General features: G+C 40.1%; 1 protein-coding gene across 2 annotated transcripts in view; it reads left to right on the top strand.

The window, feature by feature from the left end:
• Positions 1 to 13,210, top strand: part of LOC126428145 (protein unc-45 homolog B) — a 99,473-nt gene that overhangs the window by 38,584 nt on the left and 47,679 nt on the right. For both annotated transcript variants that reach the window (XM_050090054.1, XM_050090053.1), the window contains one exon: positions 6,070 to 6,172. In XM_050090054.1, coding sequence (XP_049946011.1) covers positions 6,070 to 6,172 — 103 coding nt within the window. The remainder of the gene's footprint in view (positions 1 to 6,069; positions 6,173 to 13,210) is intronic.

Here is a 13,210-nt window from a genome sequence, read left to right as displayed (position 1 = left end):
CCATTGACTCTGTTCCTCTGTTTTTTGACAAGGGAGAGAGCCGGATTCCAAACAGAGTTTAAACAGAAACCTCCATCCCTGTTAACAAGGTTGCTCGCTAATTAAATCTCAACTGCCTCCCTAATGACACTGTCCCAATAGCTGGACGTGCATGCCAATATCTCGGTGTTATTATATAACATGGGGTGACCAGTATCCAAGCAATGTTCGGCAATAGCAGATCTATATGGCTGCTGTAATCTTGAGTGCCGTTTATGCTCAGTACATCTGTCCTCCACGGTCCTGATAATTTGACCAATATATGCCATGCCGCAGCTACAAGGAATATGATATACACCTGCCTTACGCAGTCCAAGATCATCCTTAACGGAACTCAAAAGTGCTCTAATTTTAGATGGAGGTCAGAAAACACATTTCACATCGTATTTCCGTAAAATACGACCGATTTTATTGAACGTGTTTCCTACACAAGGCAAAAAGGCAGTAGACTTAGGTGTTGACTCAGAATTATCATCAATCACCCGATGTACAGTTGGTCGATAGCGCAACGCACGTTCAATCTGTCTATCACTAAAACCATTTTGACGAAATGTAACTTCAAGATGGGACAGCTCAGCTGGCAAAGTCTCAGTGTCAGAAACGACATGTGCCCTGTGTACCAAGGTACGAAGTACCCCTTCACGCTGAGCCGAATGGTGACAACTATTAGCTTGTAAGTACAAGTCGGTGTGAGTACGTTTCCTGTAGACTGCATGTCCCAATGATCCATCATCCTTCCTCCTAACCAACACGTCGAGAAAGGGAAGGCAACCATCATCTTCCACCTCCATCGTAAAACGAATGTTCGGGTGGATCGAGTTCAGATGTTCTAGAAAGACATTCAAATTCTCCCTACCGTGAGGCCAAACTACGAAGGTATTGTCAACGTATCTAAAGAAACAGGCGGGTTTTAAAGGTGCCGACTCCAATGCACGTTCCTCGAAGTCTTCCATAAATAAATTTGCGATCACAGGAGACAACGGACTACCCATTGCAACTCCATCTGTCTGCTCGTAATAATGGTCATTAAATAAAAAGTAAGTGGATGTCAACACATGCCTAAAGAGATTAGTTAAATCAGCACCAAACCTGGCTTCAATTAACCGCAACGAATCAGACAGAGGAACACGAGTGAAGAGAGAGACCACATCGAAACTCACTAAAATATTAGAGTCATTCAGCCTCAGTCCCTCCAAACGACGTAAAGAATCAGCTGAGTTCCTGATATGATGTTCACACCATCCTACTTGTGGACTCAACAGAGAAGCATATGTTGACATCCACTTACTTTTTATTTAATGACCAGTATTACGAGCAGACAGATGGAGTTGCGATGGGTAGTCCGTTGTCTCCTGTGATCGCAAATTTATTTATGGAAGACTTCGAGGAACGTGCATTGGAGTCGGCGCCTTTAAAACCCGCCTGTTTCTTTAGATACGTTGACGATACCTTTGTAGTTTGGCCTCACGGTAGGGAGAATTTGAATGTCTCTCTAGAACATCTGAACTCGATCCACCAGAACATTCGTTTTACGATGGAGATGGAAGAGGATGGTTGCCTTCCCTTTCTCGACGTGTTGGTTAGGAGGAAGGATGATGGATCATTGGGACATGCAGTCTACAGGAAACGTACTCACACCGACTTGTACTTACAAGCTAATAGTTGTCACCATTCGGCTCAGCGTGAAGGGGTACTTCGTACCTTGGTACACAGGGCACATGTCGTTTCTGACACTGAGACTTTGCCAGCTGAGCTGTCCCATCTTGAAGTTACATTTCGTCAAAATGGTTTTAGTGATAGACAGATTGAACGTGCGTTGCGCTATCGACCAACTGTACATCGGGTGATTGATGATAATTCTGAGTCAACACCTAAGTCTACTGCCTTTTTGCCTTACGTAGGAAACACGTTCAATAAGATTGGTCGTATTTTACGGAAATACGTACGATGTGAAATGTGTTTTCCGACCTCCATCTAAAATTAGAGCACTTTTGAGTTCCGTTAAGGATGATCTTGGACTGCGTAAGGCGGGTGTATATCGTATTCCTTGTAGCTGCGGCATGGCATATATTGGTCAAATTATCAGGACCGTGGAGGACAGATGTACTGAGCATAAACGGCACACATGATTACAGCAGCCAAATAGATCTGCTATTGCCGAACATTGCTTGGATACTGGTCACCCCATGTTATATAATAACACCAAGATATTGGCATGCACGTCCAGCTATTGGGACAGTGTCATTAGGGAGGCAGTTGAGATTAAATTAGCGAGCAACCTCGTTAATAGGGATGGAGGTTTCTGTTTAAACTCTGTTTGGAATCCGGCTCTCTCCCTTGTCAAAAAACAGAGGAACAGAGTCAATGGTGCCTCACCTGCGAATTCATAGTCTCACTATCGATAGCTCTGACTTTGGTCATCTTTGGTGGCACTAGTGTTCAGTGTGTGTGTGTGTGTGTGTGTGTGTGTGTGTGTGTGTGTGTGTGTGTGTTTTATCTTTCCTGCTTCTGTCGGAGAACCGAGGTATTAAATTTGCTGAAAGTGTTACCTGGGTGAATTCCCGGAAGTTGTTTGAAAATTAGCATCATTTGTCAGTACGACTCTCCACTTGCACAATAAAAATAAAACTGAAGCACAATATCTGCATATTTATAGTAGATATATTATTTTATGTACAAAGAACTTTTGTTGCAAGTCTCATAAGAATATATAGATATACAAATCACTGTTCTGGAATAGTATGTGTCATTACGAGTCTCTGCAAAACAGTGACATCCTTTGAAGAATCGATGAATAGGTATGAAATGGCGCAGTTGTGACTAAAGCAAATAGCAAGTATCGGTTCATTGGTAGTGTGCAGGAAAATCACTGTTAGTGTACAAAAGCCATTGTTTAAAAGGCATTTTTGCAACACCTACCAAATAGTTCTCTAGTGTATGGGATCTGGAAAAGTGAGATAAATGGGGGAGGCTGACTCTACCCAAAGGAGACCAGAGTGAACAGTTGCGTGCTCGTTTGACTGGCAAGCAAGTCTTACAGAAACATTGACAAATATTATGTGGCATACGCTCAAAGAATGGCAATGTATATCTGAAAAAGAAAACTGTGTCAGAAAATGTTGAGAACCTGTGTGAATTGCTGAAATTCTTCAGCTTTGTATGAGGTGTAATCAAAAAGTAATGGGAATTTCTGTTTTTCTTTATTTTTTTCCTCAAAGAACCTTTATTTATTCATCAACGTCAGCTTTGTCTCCTTCAAAGTAATTCACCTCAGATATAATACACATGTGCCAGTGCTTTTTCCAGTTTTGGAAGCGCTTATGACGCTTGCTTTGTGAGCTCATTCAGCAATTTTTATCTTGTCAGTGGTCGCAAAATAATGTCTTTTTATGGTTCTCTCTAGCTTCAGGAATAAAACCATGTTCAGTGAATATAATGGCTGAGGCAACATAACAGTTGTGGTTTTCATGAAAAAATCATGAACAAGCACTGAGGTGTGAGTGGGAGCATTATCGTGATGCAATTTCCACAAGTGGTTTATCACTATTCTGATCCTTTCCACCCCCCCCCCCCCCCCCCCAATAGATTGCTTCTCACAAACAGTGCATAACTTCCAGGTAGTACTCCTTATCGCCAGTGCAACTGTAAGGCAGGGACTCGTGACGTGCTACGCCATTTTAATCGAAGAAAACAGTGAGGAGAACCTGCACATGTGACCGAACTTTTCGAATTTTTTTTTCTTGGCTCTTCAGGCACTTTCTATTGCAACAACTGGGCTTCAGTTTCAAAGATGTAGGTGTTTCATTGCCTGTTATAACTTTTTGTTTAGAATTTCTGGATCATTGTCGGCTTCATTCAGCAATTCGTGAGCGATGCCTACACAATGTCATTTTGGGCAAAATTAACAATTTTGGAACAAACCTTGCTGTTCCTCATTTCGTGCTCAAAAAAAAAAAAAAAAAAAAAAAAAAAAAAAACAACTGCTTGGCATGAAACGAAGGATAAGGTGACATCCCAAGCAACCTCTCTGATGGTGATTTGGATATTTTTGCAGAACCATTTTCTTCTCTTACTTCATATTGTCGTCAATAATTGATGTGCTAGGGCGTCCAGGGGAGCTGTCGTCTTCAGCATCTTCGTGACGCTCTTTGAAACATTTATATCACTTGTAAACTCTTGTCTTGCCCATAGGAGATTCACCAAAAGCCACAGGCAACATTTTCTGTATGGTGTTGCACTTTATTCCATTTCACACGCAAAATTTAGTGCACATTATTTAATCCATCTTTTTCGAAAGTAAAGCTTTGCTGAGCACTCAAAAACACAAATAACTTAAATATTCAATACAAGTTAATCTAAATATTCAAATCAGCTGAAAATGGAGACATATGTCAGGAACATGTGCACCAACAAGATATTTTTTTTTTTTTTTAACTGAATGTGTAAAGCCTGCAAAGTTAAAAAAAGCCCTATTGCTTTTTGATCACACTTCATATTTATTGATACTTTAAGAACCAAGATTATAAACATGAAGCAATGTGGTGGATAAGGCATTCGACTGGCAGTATTTAAATCCCTGTTGACAATCTTAATTCAGATTTTCTCCCAATTCCCTAAACTGATTAACAGAAGTACTGTGATGGCTGTTCTTATTTTCTGAGCTGTTCTTATTTTCTGAGTTTGAGTGTCATTTCTTAATGACTTCTTCATCAGTGGTATGTAAAATCTGATCTCTCTTCCTTTCTGCTTGGAGATAAAATTGCCATAACAACAGCTTGTGCAGAGGCATACACACAGTCATTCTTTCTTCACTCCATTTGTGGCCGAAATGAGAAACATCAATATTTGGTAGCGAAAGATGACATACAGACACCACTGTAAGAGAAATTGAGTTTTCAACAAACCACAGTTCACAATAGATGCTTACACATTTTGAATCTGTTTTGAGGCATCACACTAGTAATTTTAAGAGAAAAAGAAAACAATATATAGGAACTATATACTTTTTCTGAAGGTGTACATAGTGGAAGTTTTTCCCTACCTAGGGGAGTAATGCAGCTCCTGCCATTACAGTCGTATCACATGTTTGTTGTTCAGATTTCTGTACATATTTTCTAGATATCTTGATGCCCTAATGTCTGAAAAAGTACCAAGTAACTACAGCAGATCATATTCCATGAGTTTTTTTTAGTTAAGTAAATTAATTAATTCAAAATGTAGTTTTGCCTGTAAAAGGGTTTACAAGTCAATCAGATCCTTAGTACTATGTGTGCTATGCGGAAATAACTATTCCTTATTGGTGTAAACACATCTGCCACTTTTCCCGATGAGAAGTGAGCCTATTTTCTCAATTGGATGCCATGTTGGCATTAGTGGTTCACAGCTGAAACTACCAAAATAAAATAAAGAACAAGGAACTACTTAGGCCAGAATACATTGTTTAAACATCAATATTGTAAAAAAAATATTACCCTACATATAAAGTGAGACAACGAGAATAATGTAAATGGCTTACCTTACCTCAGACAATTGAAAAATCAGAAAAGTTTTTACTGAATAACAATGGAAAGAGCTTCCTCTGTCATACTCACAGACAACAATGGTGATTATATTAGAACTAGTGTACCACTTTTTGGCAGGCAGGAGCACCATTCAGTGGAAAAAAAAAATTGCTGCCCTGGACCCTTATGACATGTCCGTATACAGTACTCTCTGCCACACACTTTATAGTTATTCCCCAGTCTAGATGAAGATTTGCTTATGACTCATTTAAAACACCATAATAGTTTACATGTTGAATTTCAATTTATAAAATTTGACAAACTGTGCAATTATACTGAGAATGGAAATATTGTACTATGTTTGTATTTTATGTTATTTCATGCCTTTGCCACGATATTTTGTTGTTTTGCTATTCTTATCTTCATCATCTTCCTTTTCGTTGTTTTTCATTGTGTTATTCAATATTATTGTTGTTGTTGTTGTTGTTGTTGTTGTTGTTGTTAATTGCTATCTTCATTATATTTGCAGAATCTATGAGAATATGTACTATGACCAGGCCAAGGAGCGATTTTTAAATAATGTTGATGACTATATAAAGGACAAACTACTAACCCCAGACACAGAATCAAAGGTGAGTACACAAATATTACAGTTAAATATGCTACGATAGAAGGGAAAAAAGAATATTTCAGCATGTTTAGATTAGATTAATTATACTTTTGTTCCGCAGATTCATAGTGACGAAATTCTCGAGGATGTAGAACAGTCATAAAACGGTAATACATAATACATATTCAAACAGGAAAAAAAGCTGTGTTAACATCCCTTCCACAGATCCTACTTGGACTGGTCTTCATGGACATGGAATAACTCAAAAAAATTTTAAACATCTTTCATTTAAGAGGTAATAACAAACTTGTCACAAAACATGTAAATGCACACTGCACCACATCAAGTAAGACAATTTTTAAACTATTGTAGCCACTCACTATAGAACAGAAAATCATTTTGGAACTCTTATGTAGATTAATGACATTAGTGCATGAAGATGTGCAGATGTTATTTGATATTGTTAATGATATATACATTAGTCTGTTAAGTGTTGTAGAAGGAGTTGGCTACCAATAAATCCTTTAGGTTCCTCTTAAACTCCACATTGTTAAAGGTTAAACTTTTTATAGCTTCTGGCAAGCTGTTGAAAAGGTATTACTCAATAGTGAACACCTTTCTGGATCAAAGTAGCTGACTAAAAGAAGATTAAATTCTTCTGGGTGTTGTACTCCATCATTGACTAAAATAGTTTAATTATAAACTTAAAACCAGTGTTTTGGCCATATTAAAATGGCCTTCGTCAGAGTTTTGATGTAGGAAATGTGGCTCTATTTATTGCAGACAATCGGTGTCAAAACATCACATTTTTGAAACTTTATTGACCCTAGAATATAGTAGGGTAGTCATGACGGAAGGGGGAGGCTACGAAAGAAACTATTCATGGGCTTGCCCGGAGGAAACCCATTGTAATATGGTTGAAATGTGGGTTTCAAGTTTATAGTTAAGTTATTTTATACAGTAACCAAATAAAACCCTTAGAAAAATTTTATCTTCATTACAGTGGCCCTGGCTGCCTATGTAGTTATGTAGGTGACTAAATTTTTGTGAAGAATATTCTTATTTCTAGTATTGACACTGTGAACTAAGAGACTGGTTTGAAAAAGGGATGTATTATTTATAACAATTTCCCTTAAGGAATAAGTACAGTGTGAGTCAGGAGGAAAGTTATATGCCTCGAGGGGTGATAGAGTCAGTAATTTTGCACAAAAAACTTCCTTTGGACATATGCCATATTCTGAGTGGTTGCGAGATATGACACATTAATATAATGTTTGTACATTTTTCTTGAATGATTTGAAAACAGTAGCATCCAGCAAAAATGTGTAGCAGTACAAAATGAAACTACTTTAAATTTCCTACAAAAAAATCCTATTCACATTTTGTTTAGAACTAATAATTTGCATGAAGAGAGTGCAAGAATATTGGAAATCTCATTCGATGTGTGTGTGCTGTAACTTAGGTCGTTTTTGTAGGCAACTTTGAAGTAGTTTCCTGACATAATAGACTGCAAGTGTCCTGTCTCAAATTGTTTGTCTCAGTTTCATCTGCAGTGCTGTGGTACATCTTTTAGTAATACAGTAAATAAATAAACGTGTACAATAAATGTGTTCTATTTCGGAAACCATTTGGAATTGAGCATGTGTCCATAGGAAGGTTTTTGCTCAGAATCACCCCTCAAGCAATATACCTTTCTCCTGACTCACCCTGTATACTAAGAAGCAGTAGTTAGTATGAAAGTTTGGCTCCATGCCACAAAGAGTTAGTTCTGCGGGAAGCTCGTGTCTCCCACATTTTTTTTGTTCTGCTTCATTGTGCAACCTGGCTCCAGAGACAGTAGCTTAAAGGGATACATCACTGTAGATATCTCAGCAGTGTCTGCAATCAGTTTGTGACAACCCGAAAGAAAATTTTTATGGAAGCCGATAATACTGTAGTTAGATTAAAATTACTGTCGTTAATGTGTGACATGGAGCAATGTCGGAAGTGGCCACTACGAGGTTTGATAAAAATGGGAGATGCTGTACCAGTGATTGAACTGTAGCATACAACAAGCTTTATACCCCTAAAATTAAATGGCAAGCAACAGTCTGCACCAGAACTAATCACGATTGCTTTGTTCGTGACACTTAAGACTAACATCTATGAGCAAACTCAAAACAAAAAAATTCAGTTTCAGCAGTAAAAGCAAACTGTAATCTCTCACTGTCATTGGTTACTACAAACTATCACTACACTAGCAACTTGAGCTGCTGTGTTATCACACGATGAGTGGTCCCAGTTGGCACTCGGTTGCAGATTATAGGCGACACAGGCAGATTCCAAACAGAAAAAGAATGAGAGGAAGAAAGATAAGGGTAAATAAAAAAGTCAGTCTGATGATGAAAATGATGTGGAAAAGTATTAGAAATAAAAAATTACATTTAAATCAATTAATTGAATAAAAATAATAATCAAAGTCTACAATTAGATGTAGAAATAAAGAGAAAAATTTGCTGCGTTTAACAAGATTCGAACCTACGACCTTCCAAACCGTTACTGTGTTCCACCATTGAAGGCTGTTACATTTATGACTATGTTCACCCAGTCCCAATTATTAATTGCAGCTTTCAAAACTCTGGCTTCACGCAATGTCATGTGAAGCTTATCTAATGTAAGCTGATCTCTGAGATTGTAACAACTGTATATGTGATACTGAATCACATCTTGTGCAAAAGGATCCAATAGTGTTAGGTTAGTGCTGCGTATGTGAAACATATATTTTAGAAATAAAACCAGACAAGCATTTTTAAGTGAACTGACTAAATGTTGTGGCAGTTTGGCAACAGCGAACGGTTTGGGCGTGACACTGAGCGGTCTGATTTGAGGAAACCAGCTGCAACAAGTGAAATGTCAAGTATCAAGTAATTTTAATTGGACTATCGTGTAAAAATGCTGTGATTATGATTGAGGAATAAAGTTGTGGCCCCTGCACTGTGCTGCTCGGTCTCAGGTATGCGGTTGCCGCTGCTGGCCTGCAACGTGGATGGGGAGATTCAGAACGCGGCCACACTAGTTCATTGTGAAATGTAGGACAGGTTAAAATTTGAGAAACATGTGTGCCAAAGGTGAAGAAGGTGACGATAATTACATCGTGCTTTTCGAGACTATCCCGGCGTAGTAGCTGCTCGAGCGTCTGTTACATCAGATGGTGCTGTGTAAACTGTACAGTATTTCCGTGAGTCAGCTGCTCGACCTCTTCACACCTCGTACAGCTGTCGTGGCTTGCCGACGGTGCACCAGCTCACTAGAGGAGGGCAGTGCCGAGGGCTAGTTCTGCGTCACCGTCGTAGGAGGTGTCACCGTCCGGAGGCCACTGCCAGAGAAATGACGCACGGCCTCCACTTACGTGGTGCAGGAAAGTGCAGCTGCTAGCCACAGACCCAGCGTGCACACGCAGGTGATCCGTCAGTGCTCGTCTCGACTGCCGTAAATCACATTCTGCATCTCTGTTTACTTGTCTCGTTCGTCTGTCTGCTGCCGACGACGCTTTAGTGCCGCCAGTGCTGGTCCCCGTGCTTTGCCGAGTTGAAATCCCGTGCCTCTATTAAATAAGTTGTTAGTCGTATGTATTTTGACTTATTCTTTAATGAAAGAGTCCCAATATACGGAGACAGATGAGAGGATCTCGGTCTCTCCTAGTCGACACCGTGTCCCGGACCGAGACGGCATTTGGCAGAGAGAGATTTTTCTGGCTGCCTGAATCTGGTGTGACGCCTGTGTTCGTTGCATCCGTCTGCAAGAGTGTGACACGTCTGGCCGGTATAACAATTTCCACACTTGGATGGGATTTTATACGTTCCTGATTTAGACCTAGGCCATCTTTAACAGAACCCAGTGTAATTATATTGTCAACTGGATAGTAAACAGTGCAATTCGTCATTTTTCACATACAGTGAGTGGGAAAAATCCTAGAATCACTCTAGGATCGATCCCCGGTCCTCTGGAAATGTAATCTAGTATTTACCCACTGACAAGGAAACGTTACCAATTAGACCTCTTATTTTAAGAAGGAAAAAGTACACTGAAGCTATTAGCCCCCAGGAACTGACACTCCACAAAAATTAGGAACGAATGCATCATTAAAGAAGTTACACAGCACTATTCAGTTATAATTGTTGTCGTGTGCGTTATTTTCTTCAAATTTTAAAGTTGACGCTGTTAAAGTGAAGTACATTTGCAGGATTCGCGCTGCTGCTCGGCACGATCGAATTGTACATCGAAAGTGATTAACTTCATTTCGTAACAATTCTTAAGTTGGTTAGGCTTCTTCAGTTTGATTTAAACAGGGTGGCAATTCTTCTGGAATATCTGGAAAAATCGGGAAAATTGAGGGAAATCTCTGGGAATTCCAGGAGTTTCATAAAATCTCAGGGAATTCTGTGTTTTTAACCTAACATTGAAATTGAATTTTATTTACTTTTATAAACTACAAATGTGAAAATACCTGATATTTCAAGCTGTGTTAACTATTTGAACATTGTTTCACATAAATTAGTCGTATCTAAAAACTGCAGTTAAACTAGTGCTTATGGCTGGTATATAGCTCAGCTGAGAGAAAAGAAAAGTTGTTACTGTGGTATGCTGCCTCTCCCACCACCCTCTGGTCACCAGTAATTTCTGTTAATTTAACGGGAGCTCCTTGACATCATCTTCCTCCTGACACCTGGAATTCTCGGGGAGTTTTTTTTTTTTCCCCCAAGTTTGAGTAGCCACTCTGCTAGAAGTAAACTGCTGCAAAGTGCCAGTTCGAGAATATTGTTAAAACAGTATTGAATGTTTATATGTGTGACATTAACACATTACATACTAATATTGCTCACCTCTTATTCACGTGGAATAACATACTGAAACAGGATTGCAGAACTCATTCGGTATATGTAATACCCTCCCCCTCTTCCTCCCTCACCACTGATGTTCCATGTTGTTGTTGTTGTGGTCTTCAGTCCTGAGACTGGTTTGATGCAGCTCTCCATGCTACTCTATCCTGTGCAAGCTTCTTCATCTCCCAGTACCTACTGCAACCTACATCCTTCTGAATCTGCTTAGTGTATTCATTTCTTGGTCTCCCCCTATGATTTTTACCCTCCACGCTGCCCTCAAATACTAAATTGGTGATCCCTTGAGGCCTCAGAACATGTCCTACCAACCGATCCCTTCTTCTGGTCAAGTTGTGCCACAAACTTCTCTTCTCCCCAATCCTATTCAATACTTCCTCATTAGTTATGTGATCTACCCATCTAATCTTCAGCATTCTTCTGTAGCACCACATTTCAAAAGCTTCTATTCTCTTCTTGTCCAAACTATTTACCGTCCATGTTTCACTTCCATACATGGCTACACTCCATACAAATACTTTCAGAAATAACTTCCTGACACTTAAATCTATACTCGATGTTAACAAATTTCTCTTCTTCAGAAACGCTTTCCTTGCCATTGCCAGTCTACATTTTATATCCTCTCTACTTCGTCCATCATCAGTTATTTTGCGCCCCAAATAGCAAAACTCCTTTACTACTTTAAGTGTCTCATTTCCTAATCTAATACCCTCAGCATCACCCGACTTAACTCGACTATATTCCATATTACACTGTTATCACTCCACAGTACAGTACTTTGAACTCGGGCATTAACCAGCTGCTGCGGGGTGAGTGAGTGACAGGTGACTGGTGCACGTCAATGTTTAAAGGCTGTGTACTATCAGAACTGAGGCCCAGATTTTCACGTGGGGTCGATTTCCGGAACCGGTATCTTGCGAGTGTGCTTTTTTCTCTGTGAAATGCGAAGTCAGGTTGACGATGTTTCCTTGTGGGCCACTGAGCCAAATGTTTTAATGTTTTTGTATACTTCGCTTAAAATAATGTAGTTACTGACAGTCGAGTGATACGGGTCGCATATAGCCTCTGTTACCTGACCCCTGTTCATGTGATTTTGTGTTCCCTGTTGTGCTACTTTCAGTACGAAAGAACATAGGGATACTACAGATCATCTAGCAAAACGACCTTCTCCAGATCTCGGATGTAAATAAGGAGACTGTTTTATGACGATTTTACATTATTCGGCCAAAACGTTACGACTGCTGCCCACCGTGATACGGAATGCTGCCCGGTGACAGTGCGGGTGTGTGATGTGGTGAGCAAAATATATAAGCAGAGAATAAAAGAAGGGGGAATTGTTCTAGTGATGATACAAGGAAATACACACCTCGTCACAGAATGTGGAGGTCAGAAGCTTCCTGGCTCTGTAAAATGGGAAAAGTGGCACTCTGTGGCCGATCTGATGACAGAGAACAGTGCTGGTGTAGACACGGGTGCTCGGGACCTCACCATCCGGTGCACATTGTGAAACTCGTGGCTTGCAGTGGACGACCCCTACGTGTTCCCTTCTCGAACTGATGACGTCACCAGTTACGATTGGAGTGGGTGTGGGATTGTCAAAATCGGATTTTGGATCGGTGGAAGTCTCTTGTATGGTCAAGGGAATCACGTTTCTTATTATGCCGGGTCATAGACTGTGTACAGATGTGCTGTTATGCAGATGAATGACTGCTCGAAATATACAGCGAACTACAGATGCGGGCCGGTGGTGGCAGTATTATGCCACGGGGTGACACTGACCTGGGCTTCCGTGGGACTTGCGGTAGTAATAGAAAGCACCGTGACGGCCACAGACTCTGTCAGCATTATAGTGGACCACCTGCTTCCCTTGATGTCTTCCCTGATGGTGATGGTGACGCCATCTTCCAGCAGGATTACTATCCATGTCACAAGGCCAAAATGGTGCTACAGTGATTTGAGGAGCGCGATAGTGAACTTATGTCGATGTCTCGGCCACCGGATGTGCACAATCTGAGGCCGACGGAACACATCTGCATCTACATCTACATATTCTGTGAGCTACCATACAGTATGTGGCAGAGGGTACCTTATATCGATACGAGTCATTTCCGTTTTTGTTCCACTTATAAATAGATCGAGGTAAAAACAACTGTCTATATGCCTCTGTACAAACCGTAATCTCT

The sequence above is a fragment of the Schistocerca serialis genome, chromosome 12 (assembly GCF_023864345.2).
Source record: "Schistocerca serialis cubense isolate TAMUIC-IGC-003099 chromosome 12, iqSchSeri2.2, whole genome shotgun sequence".
NCBI lineage: Eukaryota > Metazoa > Arthropoda > Insecta > Orthoptera > Acrididae > Schistocerca > Schistocerca serialis.
The sequence above is the reverse complement of the archived record's forward strand: the minus strand, read 5'-3'. Positions and strand labels throughout refer to the sequence as shown.